Source organism: Oryza glaberrima, chromosome 3 (genome assembly GCF_000147395.1).
Source record: "Oryza glaberrima chromosome 3, OglaRS2, whole genome shotgun sequence".
Lineage (NCBI taxonomy): Eukaryota > Viridiplantae > Streptophyta > Magnoliopsida > Poales > Poaceae > Oryza > Oryza glaberrima.
This window is the reverse complement of record NC_068328.1, coordinates 11,178,704-11,199,781: the sequence shown is the minus strand read 5'-3', so window position 1 is coordinate 11,199,781 and position 21,078 is coordinate 11,178,704. Positions and strand designations below refer to the sequence as shown.

Here is a 21,078-nt window from a genome sequence, read left to right as displayed (position 1 = left end):
GACTTATTAATGTTGTTCTGTTGTCTTAATGTCAGCAGTCGATATCGTTAGGTTTATAAATGGACAATATATATGCATCATAAGTTGCCACGTTGTTAGTTTTCTTACTATAATACATGTACACTTAATATTCTACTTACTCTCTATCCATCGTTATCTCACTCCCACTTGTAAAACAACAATATGATCATGTGTATATTAAACTCCAAAAAAAGAGCGACCGATGTAGCAAAAATCATCATCTCGTCTGGTGTAAATTACCACTTATTTATTTATTTATTAAGAAACATAGTACCGCAGACGCTCACAATGCACGCACATTCACCCCTATAAACACACCCACAATTTAGAGAAGCACCAAACATGTGTCATGATAGGATGTGAACGTATAACTCCACCTAGCATGTTTTAAATTTGCACTTACATATTACACATATATAGTTGCATATGTGAATACATTTTATTCCTACGTAATAAGAGTTTAGTGAGATTAAAGATATATTATTGGTCTCGTGTCAGAACGTAATAGCAATTACCTACATAGGATGTGTGTGCATGTCTTTTGTTTGGTTGAAGAACTTATCTTTTTCAAGCTTAGTATGAAATAAATAAACAGCTCTGGAAGTATTAGGAGCCAACTATTGTAGCAGAGACTATGTGTCGCTCCTTTCTACTCCCTCCGTTTCACAATGTAAGTCATTCTAGCATTATTTACATTTATATCGATGTTAATGAATCTAGATAGATATATATATTCGATATGAATGTGAAAAATACTAAAATAACTTACATTATGAAACGGAGGAAGTATCTCCGACCGAGACACACCGGCCGGGTCCTTAGCTGTTGTGTACTTCAAGTTTTCAAGCAGGTGTCAGAAGGATAATTGTCGAGGTGAGTAACCTTCATCGGGAACATTTTGAGTGGGCATAAGGTATTTGAGCTAATCACGAGAAGAAAGCCAAACTACATGCGAAGGATGTGGATGAAGCTCGGCCATGATACCTGGAAGGAATATTCTACTAGAAGAAACCAAGGACCATTCCAACTGCTGTTACAAGCTAGCACAAGCATAAATGGGCGAGATAGCCAATTGATTATACCATAATACCCTTAGGGTTGCTAAGTCCAATGAGGACACCGTTGTAACTTCATATGTATTTTTTCTAGCTATAAAGGGTGACTTAATCATGCGGGAGCATATCATATGTACACAAGCCCTCACGTGTATATATCGTGTACATGAACTAAAATATATAAAAAAAATATAGAAAAATTAAGATTTTAAAATATAATGAATTTGAGATTAAGATTTTACCTACAGGTGTAATACTATACATGTATAAATTTTTAAATTTTTTGATAATATTTGTTATTTGGTGTGTACGATGTGTACACATGATAGCTTATGTACACAGAACATGTTCCTAATCATGTAGTGCCGCAGATTACATCTTTACTGGAACTGTGACAGTGAAAGCCATTTTTTCAACACCAGCACTTTTTCGAACGTTTTCAGAAAAAAAAAATTCCGAATGCATTTATATAAAATAGAAAACAATAAAAAGCCTAAAAGAGTTGTCCAAGTCAGGCAGAATGGGATAGGCGCTTCCCGTGGGCGATGACGCCTTTCGCGCTTATCTTTCCCGCTGCTCCGCGTCTTCCAGAGAAGCGAGACGACCTTGGCACCCAGCTTCCGTCACTCGCTCGCCGCGCTATATAAACCCCACATCCTTGCAGCGGTTTTGCCGCAACCAACAAGAACAAACAGCTATCACCCCGCGATCCATTTGCCCAATCAGATCAAGGCGTGTAGATTTGATTTTGGTTTTATTACTCGCAACCTGCACGTTGCCCTCAGTCACCTGGCGGCGGAGAGAGAGATCGGAGATGAGCTCGGTGTGCGCGAGGCCCGTCGGCGTGGGGTACCTTGTCGGCGGGGCGGCGAGCAGCTGGTCCCAGCGGCGGGGGCGTGGGGTGGCGGCGCCGCGGGCGAGAGTGAGGGTGTCGGCCTCGGCCTCGACCGTGGCGCCGGAGAGGCGGGCGGCGACGATGTACGAGGTGCTGGCGGTGGAGGAGACCGCGGGCGCCGAGGAGATCAAGGCGGCGTACAGGCGCGCGGCGCGGCGGTGGCACCCGGACGCGTGCCCGGGGGGAGCCGAGCGCTTCATGCTGGCGCGCGAGGCGTACGAGGTGCTCTCCGACCCGGAGCGGAGGCGCGGCTACGACATCCAGCTCCGCTGCTGCGGCGCCGGCGCCGGGGCCCAGGCGGCGCGGCGGGCCGGGTTCGCCGACTGGGAGGCGCAGCTCGCCGGGCTCCAGTGGCGGGCCGCGTCGCGGGAGACGTGGGGGAGCAGGATGCGCCACCGTCAGCCGTCTCCGTCCTGAGCCGAGAATCGCAGAATTCGCAGTGGCTTTTTTGAATTTTGAATTTTTGTTGAGTTTTCTCTTTTTCTTTCACTTTTTTTTTCCTCTTCTGTAGCCTTCCTTGGGATGTGTATATACCATACGGAGTATTAGGATATGATCTATAGGTGGTACATGGTAGTAGTATAGAAGAATGTACAAATTTCAAACATTTTGAATTCTGATACCTACTTTTTGGGAGGAAAAGATCTTTCTAAGAGAACTTAAGAGGAAAACAGATAATGACATTTACTTAAAGAAAACGGTGGTTAATTGACCAGTTTTCACGCATTCTAGAGAAGCAAAGTAAAGATTAGAGAAGTTGTGTACCGTCATATGGCAGCCTTCAAATAATGGGAAGCGTCACATTCACCTCAGCTCTAGAACATCAGAAATAAACAAAGAGAATTGTGCAGTAATAAAAAAATGAGTACAACTCAGAAATTATGAAGTTTGGAGTGAATCCTTCTTAGATTTTTTTTTTTAAAAAAACGAATTCTCAGATCTGTTGTGGAAATGAAGACAATCTATAATGTTAGTTTAGTCCAAAAAAAAAACTGAAAATAGGATTCTGGGACTGATCCATATACCGAGGAATCTAAATAATCACTTCCACAAAAAAAAAAAAAAAATCTTTCCAGTGAACTCCGCAGCTAACATGCTGCACTATAGCTCCAAGGAGCAATGGTATCCGTACACATTTGCCTAAAGAAAATACACTAAAACTGAATCAGTTGTTGATAAGATTTGTGAGAAAGTCTACCATTTCCCACATCCGAGCTTGTCATTTGCCACAACCAACGAGTCGCATCCTATCCTATCCGTATAGTCCCCTTCATGATGTTCTTCCTTGGTTTGTACCGTATGTGTGCAAAATTTCTCCGCGCAGTCCCCTTCACGATGTTCCTCCTTGTTTGTACATATGCATAGTTTCACTAACCAAAGGACGGAATCACACACCAATTGGTAATTTGGTGGTGACTGGTGAGCTGCTTTTTGGAAAAGGATTTTACCGAGCCTTTAGCTTTTCTAGTTTGTAAACTGAAGGCTGAGGCCATTTTCTATGCAAAAGGATTTCCAGTTGATACAGCGCTCAATGTTATGTTCCTGAAATAAACAAGGCTGATTTCAGCGTATGGATGAATAGCAAGTGATGCCATATTGGACAGAAGCAGGTCAAAGCAGCTTACCTGAGTGCAGAGTTGGGGATTTGCTCGACAAGGCATGGAGGTCCACCTGAAGATGCATGGGCCGTTAAAACCTCCCACAAGCTCTATATGTTTGCAGGAACAAGCTATGCGAAGGTAGATAGATGGTTGCCAGAGACTCAGAGTTAAGCTTACCATGTGACCCCGGTGGAACATAGCGGACGCATTGTTGGAGAACCATGTTTCCGGCAAACCATCAACGAAAGAAGTTGATAGGTCAGCATTAGGCAAAACCGCTTGCAACGCTGTCACATCCATAAACTGCAAAATGGAGTGCTGTTCAGATAACTGATGGGCAAAATGCCATGCTGACCAGCACTACATACAACAGACTGTCCATTTTGAAGAATGTGTTATGCTGACTCTAGGTAAATCAATAATTATTCATTTATTATTAAAGAATCAGATTACACGGTTTTCAGTATGAAAATAAGTACTTCCTCCGTCCCAAAATATAAAAATCAAAGCCTCAAAGCCTCTTTTAGCTCAGCAGGGAGAGGGCCAGTGCCCTATCTCCCGGTCTTCGGATCCTTACCCTAGCCAATCCACAACACATGCTACTCTGGAAACTGTATTTTGCATCTATATTGGATCATGTGGGTGCCATGTCCGTCTCCATGAGAATTATGAAAGGGTTATCTACTGTTTCATCATCAATACGTCTATTCCACATCGTCAAATTCTAAACATATATTCAGTCCACAGTATTCACCGTAGATAGGTAAGTGACAGTAGCACAAAACGATATTAACAGCTTCCAAGTGACAGTAGCACAAAACGATATTAACAGTACCATCCATAAAATGCTTGATACTCAAATGCATTGAAAGCAGGGAATGAAGAAATAACTCTGTAACATATTGGAAATTGCAAATGAACCAAGCCACGGGTGTTTGCTTCCAGTTTCTATCTCTTCCATTTTAAATGTCATTTTTCCCTTTACATATTTAAATATTTAAAGTTGCCAATATGATTTCTGGGGTGCCAAAAAACAGGACTCGGTGGTTTGACTGGTTTGCCATTTTTGGATCCTATTGGCTACTATGTGCAAAAAAGAATAGCATACCATATCTGGAGAATCCGAGTCAGCATCAAATGGAAGATCAAATGGATTCAACGGCATCTGCTGTACAGAGGCTTCTCCCTGTAAACGGTGGCATTATATTCCAGATCCAGAATCACTTCAAGGAACAGCAGAAGTGTACAGATATGCTAAATATCTACATTACCACGGAAGTAGTAGCAAACAGTGATGGCTCAGGGAATGGAGCAAAGGGTTCGCTAGGAGCTAATCCACCCATGAAAATTTCTTGGGAATCATTACCACGAGATTCCTACATGACGGAAAAATATATTAGGTTGTTCAGGACCATGAAAATTACTTGAGAAGAAAGGGGTACCTTTGACGTTATGGAGCAAGTAAATGGATTGCTTGTTGTTAGGGAATTGTTATCAGCATTCTTGTGCTCATTAGTTTGCAGCTGAGCATTGTACAGATTGAGAGTCATAGTCTCACTTGCATCATCGAATGAATGCCAGAGCTGCAAAAACACAACAAGGGACACTACTAAGTTCTGGGGAAACGGTTGACACTTAACAGGATAGGTCAAATACCAGAATAGCATTGCAGCAACAGGAAATAACTTGCTTATTCACAAGTTTCATAATTTACTCACCTGCAATTTATTTTCATCAATTGGTTCTTTAGGTTCTATAGAACTCATTAGTGAAAGATCTGGCGAGGCTTGTTGGGTGCTAACACTTTTGGCCTCAAAAGCACTCCAAGCCTGAAGAAATGTGAAAAATACTATTTATAAGTTTAAATGCAAAAGTGGAATATCATAGTAGTGTGGCACAATCAGATTTTTTTTTTTAAAAAAAAAATGAAAAAATAATTCTCGTGCATTTGCAAATGATACATGCAAAAACACAATGACCATTTTTTTGAAGAATGGACTGCATTTTGTTGCATGTATGTCCTAACATGAGAGCATATGAAAAAAGTTTTTTCTAGAGCAATGCAAATATTCCTCACCTGAGAATTACTTGCATCAGAGGATGTATATTTACAACGTACATCAGACTGATCAGTCACAGAAGCATTATTTTTTGAGGTCTTTGAGCTCTGGAGCCACGTTGGTTGATCATTATTTGGTTCAAACGAAAACAAATCACCACTCAAAGCATGTTTATCCATTACGGAAATGCCAGAAAGCCCAATCACTCCAGGTTGCTTTTCTTCTGGTGGTGTGTCAAATGTAGCCCACCCAGCATTGTCCATTGATGGAGCTGCTGTGAGCATTCTATCAGTGGATGGAGTTGCTGGAGGCATGCTAGCAAAAAAATCTACTGGTTGATCCAAACCAGTTACAGGTTGTTGCTGCGCAACAGGCTCATTAAGGAGATCTTTCTGTGCAATGTTGGCAACATCAGAGAAAGCTGTGAAACTTGGAGTAATGCAATCCTTCGTTTGCTGAGTTCTATGAGCAATATCAGATTCAAAAAACATATCAGCTAAGCTTGATTTGCCTGATTTTGTAGATGACGAATCTATGTTTCCTGTTGATATAGTTCTCTGCAGAAAGCAATCAAAATTAATACATGTCTTGTTTGGTATGAAAAGAAAGGAAAACCAATTATTTGTTTAGAGTGGAATATTTACCACCTCAGATTGAGTGATTCCACTAGAAGCCTGTATGTTTGATTGATTTTGTTGCATAGAGGGGCTGGAACACCCTTTATCAAGGAAATTCGGTGAGTGTGGTGTCGTTCTAAATGTATTACTGATGCTTGACCCTGAGCAGTCAGAAATTCTTGGTCCAGAATTCTCATTGGCAAATCGGTCTTCTGACATCCTCTCATGCAGGCTCTGTGGACTGTAAGCAAATCCAGACATCTTCCCATCATGCCCCCTATCTGAACCAGGTTTCCTAGTTAGCATCACGGATTGCTTGCCATTGCGTCTTTCTTCGTATTGGTAATCATAAGGTGGGCTCTGAGAAAATGAATGGTACGAACTAGCCCTTCTATGCTCTTGTTCATTGTTCTTTTGATTCTGCATTGATGGAACATGAATTAGTTAAGAGAGAAGCATTTTGGCAGAATATACGTTGAGAAAATGAAAACTTAAAATTTCCAAAGAATCACAGGAAAAAAAACATGAATGTAACTTCTATAAAAGTATTCATTGTCATCTACGCATACTGAAGCAGAAATTCAAAAGCTTTGTGATAACAAATGGACAGGTAAAGAACAGTTCTCATGCAGACTAACTAGATGTTGTAAATTAAGCTAAACATACCTGTTTATCTCTTGGAGGCCTTTCAGAAAACCTTCCACCAGCATACCTTCTCTCCACATAAACAGCTTTTATGAATTCCCTAAGACTGTCGACATTGCTGCAAAAATAGTTTAGCGTAAGCATGTACTGTGCCCACTATATATGTATTCACAAGACAATGTATTGGTAACTTTAAAAGAGAAGGATAGAAGGATGCCCTTGAAATAATAAAGAAGTAGCAATTAACAAAGCATAAAAGGTGAAAAACAAAAAGGACAATAAATGGAGGTGTTCTCAGTGGCTAACGCCATACCGGTAACACTATAGTGACAAAGCTTTTTACCTGCTATCAGGTAGCCTCATTTTCTGAGCATCAAATTCCTTTAAGAACGATTCTCTGGCTCTCTGCGTCATTCAGTTTAAGAGTCATGACATGAACCAAAAGGGGGATTTCCAAGATCAAACCAACCCAATTGATCGCCTTACTTGATTCCCACCGTTCTGGAGGGCCTCGACCTCTTGCGTGGTGAACGTCGACATAGATACTGACTTCACACGGTGCGTGAACTCACGGCTAAAAATTCCATGAATGTGTCAGAATAACAGAAGAGAACATATAAAGCTCCTTCACAAGGAGACCAGAACTTGACAACTCTGAGCCTCTGACACGGTAAAAATTTTCACTACAATAATAAATGAAATGCTATGTATGCTAAGCACGCTAATCCCACAAGACTGAAATAAATAAACTGAACTGATGAACAGGACAACTGAACTCTCGTCGCATCGACAAGCATGAACTAGAAAATAACTACGAATACTATGTCCGCTGGCACATGGATGCAATACACTACACAAAATTAGTCCAAAATTAACAGAGGCGAGAGCCCAGCACTCACTGGATGCCGCTGCAGGAGATGCAGACGAATGTCCAGAAGCTCGTGCACACGTACTGCGGCCCCTGGATCAGAGTTCCAGCACACACGGAGAGGGTTCAGTACAACAAGAAAAAAAAACAAATCACTCCGGATCAGAAGCACACACACGAGAAAGGAGATCGGCGAGCAGCTGCGAGTGTGGCGGAAGGGAAAAATCCTTACGAGGCCGTTGCAGTTGATGCATCTGCGGTTGGGCGGCAGCTTGAGGAGCCCCCTCACGACCCGCTCGTTCCTCTCCTCCTCCTTCCTGGACGCCGCCGCCGCCATCGACCACTCCCCCCCCCCCCCCCCCCCCCCCCCCCGCGCACCCGAAGCCACACAGATCGAACGACGAATCCCGCGATCCCGCAGCCGCCGCCGCCTCCTCGGAGGATTGGATCGCTCCCTCCTCCGTGGAAACCGGCGAGGAAGTGAGAGGGCGTGAAACGGAAGCGCCGGAGAAGAAGACGCTGGTAGATGGCGGCGACGGCGACGGCGAGAGGCGCCGGTGCGTTTGCTTGAGCCGGCGACGCGACGCGATGCGGTTGGGAATAACGGGTGTGGAAATGACTAGTAGTAATAGCGTGGAATTGCAACGACTTCTTTAATTTTTAAAAACCACGTTTAGTACTAAAGTTGCTCTAAGTACTCCTCTCAATTTCGAAACGGAAGGATTTTTTTAAAAAAAGTTAAACAAAATTCCGTGAAAACCCTCTAAAGTTTTAGCGTTTTGAGTAAGCCATTAGAGTAAGGATAATAGTAGAGTTCACTTCCTACTATTAGACCATTTTAAAGCCAATATATATAATGGATTAGCTAAGGTTGGCTACAACTTTCTTCTTCTCTCTATCTCTCACCTATGCATTTAATGTATTTATCTAGGAGCTTATGTTAATTTAGCTCTTGCATGAGAGCCAACATCCTTGATTTTTTTTGTTATCTCTCTCCTCCATCTAAGCTTATAGTAGGCTTATAGCTAGCTATTATACTTGCTCTTAGCCTGATTCCTCTTCCAGGAAACTAAAAACGGTGCTAGTCTTAAGGGCATTCCCAACCCAATGACTAGGATGGTGTCCATAGCATTAAATAAGCTGTCACCTATAATGAAAAATGATGTGGCAAGTGAATAAATGAGGAAAGAGAAGGAAACAATATCTTGCATGAGACATGGTTTCTACACAACATCCAAGACATTATGTGAGATAAGTAACATTAAATTTAAGTATGGAATAGTAATGTTTGCATTGGAAGAGTAGTATATAGTACTAGTTTGTTGATGATGTAGAGTTTATGGAAACTATGTTAGTGTCTTGGGTTGGGAATGCCCTAATATGTTAGATCATGTAGTAGTAATAAGGTCATTAGCGAAGATACCGAGGAAACGGACCCAAGCAAACAGAGTACAGACAGAGAGCTTAATCCCATATTCCCCTTGTCCCAAGGGTGGATCTCGCTTTAAAGCTTTTGCCGCTTGAATTAAGCGACACGGATAACATGTGCCTTAACATCTCGCTTTGCCAAGCCAACCATGCCCGGTTGGCTTGGCTTGGCTACTCCGCTGGAGAACGCTGGTGGGCACGAGATTTGGCCAAAGATTAGGTTGTTGAGCAGCTCTACCGATGCCGGTAGCCTCCGCCTGTTGGGTAGAAGTGTGTGGTCACCGGCTAGGCACACACACATGGGAGAGAGACGCCGTTTGCTGTTGGGTTTGATTGTTTGAACTGCCACTCCAGCTACAAATACTGTCCGCAACCACCAATATTAATTTAAGTAGGAAGGTATAATAACCACACATTTCAAAGAGGTTGCGGAGGACCGCGTGGTCACTCCTCGGTGAATCATTTTTATTTTGGTAAAAATTGTAATAAAGAAGTAGCAATTAACAAAGTATAAAAGGTGAAAAACAAAAAGGACAAAAAAAAAAGGCGTTCTCAGTGGCTAATGCATATTGGTAACACTATAGTGACAAAACTTTTTACCTTCTATCAGGTAGTCTCATTTTCTGCGCATCAAATTCCTTTAAGAACGATTCTTCTCAATTCCGAAACGGGGGAACTAAAAAAACCTGGGCTCCCATCGGACGGCCTAATAAGCCAAAGAAAAAGCCAAAATTTAAATTTTCAAACTTAATTTTGAGATATTTTCAACGTAGTTTTTTTTTCAGTATTGGCTTTTAAGTCACTAAGAACATATATATAAAAGTTTTACCTAAAAATTTATTTTTATTCCCTAATAAACCGTTTTGGCTTATTAGGAAAAAAGCCAAACGATGGGGCCTCTGAAAACTAAACTAAATTTCCGTGAAAATCCTGTAAAGTTCCAGCGTTTCGAATGAGCCATTAGCCTGATTCCTCTTCCAGGAAACTAAAAATGGTGCTAGTCTAAACATGTTGTGTCCTGTAAGGTCATTACCGAAGACTAGCTGGTGCAGGCACCAACTGAAAGTCTGAAATTACCTTCTTTTGGATCTAAAAACTGACATTATGATCCCTTAAAGGTTCCTTGACCCCATTATCCATAGTCGGTACCCGTACACGATGCTCGGAATCGTCAAGGACAGGATGCCGATCTTCAGTGATGAGGAAGGATGCCGATCATCAGTGATGAGGAGTCCAGGATGGTGAAGGACTCCATCCATAGATTGTGTTGGCATCAACCACTACACCTCTTTCTACATGAAGGATCCCGGGCCATGGAACCTGACGCCGGTCAGTCATCAGGATGATTGGCATGTTGGGTTTGTCTGTGAGTTCCAAAGATTCCACCCCGATAATTCTGAATTTCTGATACATAATTCAGTATGTTGTACTACTCACCTGTTAACTGGATCAGTTGCTCATGCACTCACCTGTCTTCTCCAGATGAACGAAATGGCGTGCCCATTGGAGCTCAAGTAAGTGGCAGTCAATGTATTGTACAGTAGTACGTTAAACAGTTAGGACAAGTTGAATTTCAAGCTAAACCATCGCACTTCAATAGTTGAATTAATTGAATTCACGCAGGAAAACTCCTACTGGCTTTACATTGTGCCATGGGGAATCAACAAGGCTGTGACCTATGTAAAGGAAACATATGGAAACCCTATGATGATCCTTTCTGAAAATGTTACTAATTCGGCAATTCTATTAGAATTATCCCTGTTTCTCCTAATAATAATCTTGTTGACAATGAAAAGTAGTATTAAACAAGGGTTACTTTATGATCAATGTTATGCTCTTGCAGGAATGGACCAACCTGGCAACTTCAATATCACCCAGGGTGTGCATGATACTGCAAGAATCAGATATTACAGAGATTACATAACTGAGCTCAAGAAGGTGATAGACGATGGTGCCAAAGTGATTGGATACTTTGCTTGGTCAATGCTCGACAACTTCGAGTGGAGGCTCGGGTACACATCCCGTTTCGGTATCGTCTATGTGGAGTTGTGGACTATAGTCTATAAGACGTTAAAGAGTTACCCCCAAGGACTCAAGCGTTCTGGTTCAAGAACATGCTCTCCAGAAAGAAGAGGAACTAAAGTATGCAGACTAATTATCAAAGCCTCAAAGGCTTCCAGCCTTCCACTGTCAGAATTCAGAACAAAGCTCACTCTAGCGTATGCTCATCTTAGCACGTTAGTAGCTATAATTAAATGTGAAAAATAACCAATGTGGAGATTGGTAGCTTCATTAGCTTCCGCAATACAAGGGGAAATAAATGGAGTGGACTTCATTTCAAATTTGTTCATCAGGACCAAAGGCTGACTAAAGGGACTATTCAAACTATCCAATAATTCAGTTTCAAAAAAAAGATCCCCATAATTCCAATTCAACAAACAGATTTCATTCCCACAGAGAAGTTCAGATAACATTTCACTGCAAAAGAAGTGTCTGAAAATGGAACTCATTATACTTTGAGGGTTCCAGTTCGACATACATTAATATAAAGCATTAAAACGTGATGACATAAAATCCCTGAGTGTACGATTGTTTGTCTATATTTCTATCCAGTAACCTATCTTTACAAATATCTATGCACGCTCTTTCTAACATGGGAACTATGATTTCTCCTATGGCTATACTTCTTATATGCAAGAAGGCAATATTAAACAGTAATTAAGACAAACAGGTAGTAGAAATTACAGACATCATTCACAAATTTCAGACATCATTTTGTGGTGTATGCCTGTGCAATGGCCGTCAGGTTCCCAAGTTCCTAACAGCCACTGTTGCTGTGAACTTTCCCTGTGCAGAGCTCGCAACACAATAAATAGAACTAAAGAGTGATCAGTGAGCACTAATGCAAACTTAGGTCAGGTTTAAGCACTGCTTCAAATCTGTATGTCCAACTGGGCCACTGGAAATTACTAAGTTCACTATCTCGATTCAAAAAATTTGCACACTATAAAAGGGTAATACTACTCCATTCTGAATATCTCTTAAGATACAATACAATGAGCCACCATCATTCAACAACACAGAACATGCATCGAATTTGGTATTCCCGTCTCAATTCAAACAGTTAGCATAAGTTTCACATACCATGTAAACATACGGATCACTGCGGCCACCAGTGCCATTACGCCTCAAGCACCCCCCATGCTTCAGCAACCTGCAGATTCCACACAAACAATTTAGCAACATGGCAACCATTTCAAAACCGCTTCATATTGAAATTAACATGAACAACCATTCCAAAACCGCTTCAAATTGGAATTGGAGGCGGTGTGGTACTCACAAGCGCAGGGCCTTGCTGGTCCCAGCATTGTCGCCGACGGCCGCCCGGATGGCCGTCTCCGTTGCCGACTCGTCGCGCCGAACACCTAATGGAGAAACGGGAGTGTTGCGCGGAAGTAGTACCTAACAGTGGGAGGAGGTGGAGGCGGGGACGGCGCTGGCGACGAGTCGGCGAGGAAGAGGAGCACGACGGCGCCGGCGACATCGGTGAAGTTGGGGAACGCCATTTTCATTCATTCAAGTACTTCTACCCATGCTCCATTTTCATTCACAGCCACCCTCTTTGTTAAAACACGGTATCCTCGTGTATGTCATGTTACAACTTTTTATAAATTATACAAAGTGTACAAGTCTCAACTCTAGATTCAGTGAGACAGAAGGATTTCTCCTCCTTGGTTGAATGCAGGATCTGATAGATCAAATAAATTTACCGGTCAATTCCTTCAATCTTGTCTTCAACCTCAGAGTAGAGCTCCCTGAGCTTTTCCAAGTTTTCCTCTGATGTCTCCCAGTAGCCTCTGCCACTGGCTTCTAGGAAGGTCTGAACTAGCTTCCTGAATGAATTGGGGTTGGTGTCCATGAGCCTCTTCCTCATAGCCTCATCTTCAATAAATGTGGCATTTGCCTCCTCATAAACCCAGTTGTCAACCTGTCCAGATGTTGCACTCCATCCAACAGTATTTGTCAGCCGCTTCTCAATCTCTCTAACTCCCTCGTAGCCACTTTTCATCATCCCCTCGTACCACTTAGGGTTCAGTAGCTTTGTCCTTGCATCAAGGCGCACTGTCTCTGACAATGTCCTCACCTGTGCATTTGCTGTGGTTGTATCTGCTATGTATGAGGAAGGTGCCCGCCCATCCTTCCGCAGTCCTTGCACCAGCTTTGTCGGGTCTGAGTCAAAGTAGTGGCTCACATCTGTTAGTGAAATCTCTGATGAGTCTAGGTTCTGGAATGTGGCATCTGCTGTTGCTAGAGCAAGCTCAAATGTCTTGCGTTGCTCTCGCATGCCTGCCCCTGGAGCATCACAATCAAATGCAAAAGACTTGCGACTCAGGTACATGTCCTGGAGCTGCTTCTCATCAGTCCATGATGCATTCTCCACTGCCAAGTTCACATTCGATGAGTAAGAGCCTGATGCATTTGAGAACACCCTTGTTGCCGCCTCTCTTAATGAAACGCCAAGTTCCCGTGCCTGCTCTTGTGCATGCTTACGCACGTAGTTCATCTCTTCTGGCTCATCCAGTTCGGCAACCATCTTCACTGCCCGGTCCAGTAGATTCATCTGCATCAGTGTGTTCCATAAGTACATTATTTCAGCAATGATTTTTCCTTATATATGCACAAAATCTATTATATTATTAAAGGAATAGAAAAAGAAGCTTCCGCGTTCGCTCTCATGGTCTAGAAATTCTCACATTAATCGGAGAAAAAAAAACAGAGTCCATATAGAAATACAATTTAGAAATAGCTGAAATTCGGAATTGAAAAATAAGGAATATTAGAAGTGGAGACTAGAGTCCATATAGAAATACAATTAGGAAATAGCTAAAATTCGGAATTAAAAAATAAGGAATATTAGAACAGGAGACTAGAGTCCATATAGAAATACAATTTAGAAATAGCTGAAATTCGGAATTAAAAAAATAAGGAATATTAGAAGAGGAGACTAGAGTCCATATAGAAATACAATTTAGAAATAGCTGAAATTCGGAATTAAAAAAAAAGGAATATTAGAAGAGGAGACTAGAGTCCATGTAGAAATACAATTAGGAAATAATTGAAATTCGGAATTAAAAATAAGGAATATTAGAAGTAGAATATAGAGTCAATATAGAAATACAATTAGGAAATAATAGAAATTCGGAATTAAAAATAAGGAATATTAGAAGTAGAGTATAGGGTCCATATAGGAATTTAAAACTAACTAAAATTCGGAATAAACATAATAAAAATGAAAAGTAGTGTTTAGAGTCCGTATAAAAATACAATTTACAAATAACTAAAATTCGAAATTAAGAAAAACATGGGAAGAAGAGTTTAAAGTCAATATAGGAATACAATTTAGAAGTAACTGAAATTTAAAATTAAAAAATAAAGAATATTGAAAGATGAGTTTAGAGTCCACGTAGAAATAGAATTAGAAATAATAAAAATTCAGAATTGAAAAAATATATTAAAAGACGAGTCTAGAGTCCATATAGGAATATATATAATTTACAAGTAACTAAAATTTGATATTAAACATAATTAATAACTAACACGTATATAAAATACAATATGAATATTACACATTAATAGTTTCGTAAAGTTATTGCAAAATTTAAAATTATGTTGTCATTGTAATATATTTTAATAATATAATGAGAAAACACATATGCTATTATAGCCACCATGCTAGTTCTACATATGTAAGGCTGGGGCAGAATTCATACCTGGTTGATGAAAAGATCTCTGAAGACACCCGAGCAGTTGACAACAACGTCAATCCTGGGACGTCCAAGCTCCTCAAGGCTGACAGGTTCCACACGGTTGACACGGCCAAAGGTGTCAGCAACCGGGCGCACACCAATCATCCACAGCACCTGGGCCAATGACTCACCATAGGTCTTGATGTTATCGGTGCCCCACAAGACAAGTGCAATTGTCTCAGGATACTTGCCACCATTGTCAACCTTTTGCCGCTCCAGCAGACGGTCTACAACAATTTTGGCGCTCTTCAAGGCAGCTGTAGTTGGGATTGCCTGAGGGTCAAGAGCATGGATATTCTTCCCTGTCGGGAGAACCTTCGGGTTACGGATTGGATCACCACCAGGGCCAGGTTCAACATAGCTTCCCTCGAGGGCAAGTTTCAAGCTTCCCAGCTCATTATCTGCCACAATTAGCTTCAAGCATTCTCCCAAGAAAGTAAACAAGGTTCTCAATTTCTCTCTGTCTGCTCTGATGAACTTGGTCTTGGACAAGTGTTGTACCCATGGTTCTGATAAACCAAAACCAAGCATGGTACTAAGTTTGTTTGTAACATCAACAACTTGCCCTTTGTTGTTTGTAGTCCTCTCAACAAAGGCAGTGATGGCACCACGTGAAGCTTCTGTTATCTGCCTCAACAGTTCAACATCCGCCAGTATTCCCTTGTCACTTCCTCTGTACACATCTTCAATGTTCCTGCCCACTGTCTGAGCAAGTATGTTAGGCAGTGAGTATATTTCATCCTCTGGGCGATCAAGGGAAGCTATGTTCACCAAGGTGGCCACAGCCTCGATGGCACTTGGTGGCTCACCTATCACATGCAGACCGCATGGTAGGAGGCGTGATTCTATTTCCATGATCTTGGCATACACCTTTCCAACAATAAGGTCACGCTCATTTGGTGGAAGCTCCACACCTTCCTCAGGCAAGGGAACATCCTTGTCAAGATTACACTGTTTTGCAGTGCTAATGATTGAGCTCACAATCTGCGGACCACGTCCTGTGTCCTTGAGAGATTGGTAAGAAGAGATGAGCTCTGAAAGCTGCTTGAGCCCCTTGTAGAGACCAGCATTTTCAGCTGGTGGTGTCAGGTAGCTTATGGTGTTTGCATAGCTTCTGCGCTTGGCAACAGTTGCTTCTGATGGATTGTTTGCTGCATAGTAGTAGATATTGGGGATGTTGCCAATGAGACTGTCAGGATAGCATGCATCACTCATCCCAACCTGCTTCCCTGGCATGAACTCAAGAGACCCATGGGTACCAAAGTGAAGAACAGCATCAGCCTGGAAGATCTTCTCAACAAAGGTGTAGTATGCTGCAAAGCCATGGTGAGGGCTAGCAGATTTTGAGAACAGAAGCCGCATCGGATCTCCTTCATAGCCAAAAGTGGGCTGAACTCCAATGAATACATTGCCGTACTGTTTCCCATAGACAAGGAGGTTTTCACCATCAGAATTAAGGTTCCCAGGTGGCTTGCCCCAGTTCTCCTCCAGCAAGGAGGCATAGGAAGTGAGTGACTGGTACTCCCGCACGTTCATGCGGTAAGCAACATTGAGGTTGGGGCTGTTGAATTGGGCCTCCTTATCATGAATAACCTCCTCGATGAGGGCCTCAGCTGTGTCTGGAAGACCCTCAACATTGTAGCCATCCTTCTTCAGATCTTGGAGGACGGAGTAGATGGAGTTGAAAACATTCAGGTATGCTGCTGTGCCAACATTGCCTTTGTCTGGTGGGAAGCTGAAAACAGTGATTGCCAGTTTCTTCTCCTCCTGCAGCAGACAAACAAATAAGGTTATTGTTTCTGTGTGCTTTGCAAACCTAGTCACCATACTATACTTGGAATGAGTATTTCAACTTAGGAACTTTTCACGAAACTGCAAACTAGATAACATAATTGGATTATGGGATCATACACATAAACTTTTGACTTTATGTTTACGAATGATTGTATTGTTTCATGATTTGAAACTTCAGTCAGTAGGCAGTTTTAGCATATATGTAATGCTACAATATATTCATCACTGAACTTCATGTTAAGGTATGCATCACAGGGATTATGTGGCAAGCTTGTGGCGCCGTTATGTACATGAGTTCTTCAGAGGATGGAAGAGTTGATTGATCGATTATACGAGTAGTTCTAGTTCTCAGTTGAACATACTTTATGCACCTTAAGTATTGAGCCTTTTGTTCTCACATGATGTATTGTTTCATTTGAAGGATAACTTTCAGTTGGCAGCTAATGATTGCATAACACGTGGCTTTTCATTGAACTTAATATCATGTGATGGTATGCATTACTGGAATTTTCACATCAGGATTGCGGCATCAAATGTACAAGAGCTCTTCATGGGATGAATGGCGCATGTGCAATACCAGTTTTGAGCATGACAGTGAAGTTGTTAAGCTAATATGTTTGTTTAGCATGCAATCTTAAATCCCTCAAAAACCTCAAGAAGATATGAAAGTGAATTCAGAACTATCCAGATGTGACGTTTGTGGTTGCCTTTGCTCTCTAGCAGAAACAATGCAATTCTATACGGGTACTACAATTTATACAGGAACCGTGTGGAATTGCGTACCTTAGTTTTCCTCTTCAGCTCTGCCCATCTGATTGCTCTAGTGCAGAGCTGCTCCACCCTCTTGTGCAACGCATGTGACTTCCCTGCATCAAACAGAGGAAAAAACAGTTTCAGGCTCAGCTACAAGTACAGGATTACCTGCGAAGTAGGTGAGTGAGACCAAAAGGAATCTGGAAATGTCCTTGCCTGTTCTGGGGTCACGGCCGGCGAACACAATGGGCTCCATGCCACCGTCAAGCTCCGGGAGCGCAACCTGCAGCGCCACCTGAATCGGGTGCAGGCCCAATGTGCTGTTCAGCCACTCCTCTGTCGTCTGGAACACGAGCGGCAGTGCCACGATGTACGGCACGTCGAGCTTCTGCAGCGCGGCGATCGCCTTGGGATGGTCCTGCCTCGCCGGCCCTCCGACGAGCGCGAACCCGGTGAGCGACACCACCGCGTTCACGAACGGCTTTCCGGTGATCGGGTCGACGAGGTACCGCTGCGTGGGTCCCGAGAAGTCCAGCCCGCCGGCGAAGATCGGTATGACCTTGGCACCCTTGGCCTCCAGCTCCATGATCACGGCGACGTAGTGACCGTCGTCTCCGGTGACAATGTGGCTCCTCTGCAAAACGAGGCCGATCACCGGCGCATTGGGGTCCTTGAGCTTGTCGTTGGTGTCGCGGCGGGTGCCGTACCAGTTGAGGTACTCCTTGACGTCGTCGTACATGGTGGGCGCCAGCGGGTGCCAGATGCCGGCGTCGAGGAAGAGAACGGGGTCGTCGTACTTGATGTCGGCGCCCTTGAGCGCCGGCACGTAGGAGACGGCGATCATCTTGAGGAAATTCTGGAGGTTGTCCGGCGAGCCTCCGAGCCAGAACTGGAGGCTGAGGATGTACAGCCGGGCGTCCTGCGCCTTGTCGGAGGGCAAGTACTTGAGCACCTTGGGCAGCGTGCGCACCAGCTTGAGCATGCTATCGGCGAAGCCACCGGAGTTCTTCTTGCGCTTGAAGAGCTGGAAGAATGGGCTCTTGGACTGGCCGAGCTGGGACATGCTGAAGGAGCCGAGCTTGTTGAGGCGCATGACCTCCGGCATCGACGGGAAGACGAGCACGGCGTCCATCCGGTCGCGCTCCTTCTCGACGGCATCCTTCACCTTGAGCGCGAGCTCCTCCACGAAGATGAGCGAGCCGATGAACACATTGGCGTCGGCGAGGTCGGCGCAGAAGGTCTTGTACGTCTCCTCGTCCCGGAGCTCCTCCACGAGGTAGCCCACCACCTCGAACCCCGCCGCGCGGCGCGGGTCGGCGTTGAGCTCCCGCACCGCCGCCGTCACCGACGACTGGTACTGCGCCTCCAGCACGACGTACACCACCTTCACCCGCGGCACCCCGCGCCGCGACGCGTCGCCCTCGGGCGGCACCACGCGCCGCACCTCCGGCTTGGTCTGCGTGAACAGCCCGTTCCCGGCCACCGCGCACCGTATCGCCGCCGCCGCGCGTCCCCTCCCCGCGCCCGCCGCTGGCTGCCGCCGGCTCAGCAAGAACGAGTGGAGCGGCACGGGCGCCCCCAGCTTCTTCTGCACCCCGGTTGCCGTCGTGAACGGCGTCGACACTAAAGACGACATCGTTTACACACTAAAAAAAGAACGCAACCCACACTATGACACAACTCCCAAGTCAGTAAAAAAATCTACCACTATACAATACACAAAAACCTCCAGTCGAGGATAGGATTTCTGGGCTCTCGCTTGCTCTTGTGTTCTTCCTTTTCCCTACGCAAGAGGAGGGCAAGCAAGCGAAGCAGGGGAGTGTGGCGAATGTATAGGTTCCTCTCGCCTCGACGAGAGGACCGGATGCGCGCCGGGTTCCGTATCGATTTGGTGGCGGAAAGCCGCGACACGTTGGCGATGACGGGGAGACGAGGCGAGTAGGCGACGTGGGGGGGTACCCGCGCGGGTGGAGGGGAGTGGGATCGCGATCACGGGTGGGGCGTCGGATCTCGCGATCACGGGCGGGCGTGCTGTGATTGGCCGCGCGGGATTTCCTGGGCGGGCGGGGCCGTGGCGAGGCGATGAGGCGCGCGGATAAGGGGTGTGTGTTTGGTTGACGTCTTGGCGAGGCGATGAGGCGCGCGGATAAGGGCGTGTTTGGGTTACGTTACCTGCACCGAACCTGGCTCGCACCCGCGCCCTCCAGTGGGTGCAGCGTGACGAGAGGGGGTCGAGCATCCCGTCACCTTCCCACTCCTCATTTGCTCGCTCGGTCGGTGCCTCACGAGCGTCGTCGCCGCCGTTGCGCAACGACGGTTGCTGCTTTCCCCTCCCTTCACATCACCGGCCGCCGGCCTTCCCTTAGCCATACGAGTTACGACTGCCCGCTGCCGGGTCTGGTGCCTGCGAGCTCAAAGCAACCAGATCCAGCCGCCGGGACGATGGGGACGAAGGTCCGGCCTGAAGGGAGGGCTTGGGGATGAGGGATGGATTGCCTCCACTCCTCTTCTCGTCGTCGGCCGCCGCCTCCACTTTCCACGCCGGTCGCCGCCGCTACTCTTCCTCACCGACGACCACCGCCTTCCAACTCTCTCTCTCTCGCTGCTCTTTGGCCCTCGCAAAACGCCGGATCCAGCGGCTACGAGCTCGGCACCGCCGGATCCGACTCGTCATACGGCGGGCGTGCGGTTGGGGCGATGGAGCGGCATGGGCAGGCGCAGCGGCGTGTAGCGGCATGGGCAGGCGGAGCGGCGTACGGGCGAGCATTGCGGCGTTGCGGACTGCTCTATGACGGTTCTCTTTATTTTGCTTTTTTTTTTTCTAATCCGATTGATTGCCGGGTGAATTAAGGTTCATTTGAATCGTAGTAGGAATGAAAAAAAAATAGAGTAATAGGAAAAACGTAGGATTTTGACAGAAATGTAAATATAAAACAGAGGATTGCAAAACGCGGGAAAAATATAGGAATGACCGTTTGATTGATCCGTAGGAAAAACACAGGAATCGGATAAGAGAGATAGACTCAAAGGAATGTTTCCAAGAGGTTGGAGCTCTTGCTAAATTTCCTCCAAAATCCCTATAGGATTGTCCATTCCATAGGAATTTTAAAGGATATGATAGGATTTAATCCTTTATTTTAAAGGGTTTCATAGGAAATTTTCCTATATGGTTCAAATCCTCTAAAAATCCTACGTTTTTTCTTCAAATCAAAGGTCCCTAACAATGTGTAAGTTACTGTTTGGCTGTTTGCATGCTAATCGTATAGAATTCCCATCAAAGAAAAAATATATTTTTTATTTTTCATGTGATGCTAGATCCAACGTCGTCAATCATTTTTATTTTTCATGTGTTTGTGAGTATGTGTAAATCACGTTTCCCTCGTCTAATGAGACTATGAGAGGAGAGAAGTAACTACTCGGATACTGAAAGAACTAGCAGTAGCAGATGCAACCAAAAATACTGCTCCGTGCAATGCCGGTGCTAGTACCGTGTGCAACAGGAACTTTGGTTTGATGATTTCTATATACGAAGGG

The 21,078-nt window shown here is 44.4% G+C and overlaps 3 protein-coding genes across 3 annotated transcripts; 1 reads left to right on the top strand and 2 right to left on the bottom strand.

Moving 5' to 3' along the window:
* Positions 1-1,665: 1,665 nt before the first annotated feature.
* On the top strand, positions 1,666-2,613 carry LOC127767695 (chaperone protein dnaJ 20, chloroplastic-like). The gene has a single exon (XM_052293117.1). The coding sequence runs from the start codon at positions 1,891-1,893 to the stop codon at positions 2,386-2,388; it is 498 nt and encodes a 165-aa protein (XP_052149077.1). The 5' UTR covers positions 1,666-1,890; the 3' UTR covers positions 2,389-2,613.
* Positions 2,614-2,995: 382 nt separating this feature from the next.
* On the bottom strand, positions 2,996-8,109 carry LOC127767694 (probable ADP-ribosylation factor GTPase-activating protein AGD14). Its single transcript, XM_052293116.1, is given in 15 exon segments — positions 2,996-3,513; positions 3,597-3,642; positions 3,750-3,773; positions 3,776-3,875; positions 4,681-4,758; positions 4,844-4,948; positions 5,015-5,155; positions 5,291-5,401; positions 5,650-6,189; positions 6,277-6,669; positions 6,916-7,012; positions 7,238-7,299; positions 7,381-7,468; positions 7,794-7,855; positions 7,995-8,109. Coding segments are annotated over 15 exon segments (1,998 nt in total). The 5' UTR covers positions 8,100-8,109; the 3' UTR covers positions 2,996-3,467.
* A 4,681-nt stretch (positions 8,110-12,790) lies between these two features.
* On the bottom strand, positions 12,791-19,461 carry LOC127768100 (magnesium-chelatase subunit ChlH, chloroplastic). Its single transcript, XM_052293623.1, has 4 exons — positions 17,761-19,461; positions 17,575-17,657; positions 14,962-16,764; positions 12,791-13,811 (listed from the first exon to the last, which is right to left on the bottom strand). The coding sequence occupies exons 1-4, from the start codon at positions 19,178-19,180 to the stop codon at positions 12,957-12,959; spliced, it is 4,161 nt and encodes a 1,386-aa protein (XP_052149583.1). The 5' UTR covers positions 19,181-19,461; the 3' UTR covers positions 12,791-12,956.
* Between the last annotated feature and the right edge of the window lie 1,617 nt (positions 19,462-21,078).

Bases quoted from the DNA above. Each gene is read 5' to 3' on its own strand.
- LOC127767695 (XM_052293117.1), top strand. From the start codon at position 1,891: ATGAGCTCGGTGTGCGCGAGGCCCGTCGGCGTGGGGTACCTTGTCGGC.
- LOC127768100 (XM_052293623.1), bottom strand. From the start codon at position 19,180: ATGTCGTCTTTAGTGTCGACGCCGTTCACGACGGCAACCGGGGTGCAG. The intron at 17,658-17,760 runs GCAAGGACATTT...TGTTTGATGCAG, and splicing joins CGGCCGTGACCCCAGAACAG to GGAAGTCACATGCGTTGCAC. The intron at 16,765-17,574 runs GTACGCAATTCC...TGTCTGCTGCAG, and splicing joins AGCTGAAGAGGAAAACTAAG to GAGGAGAAGAAACTGGCAAT.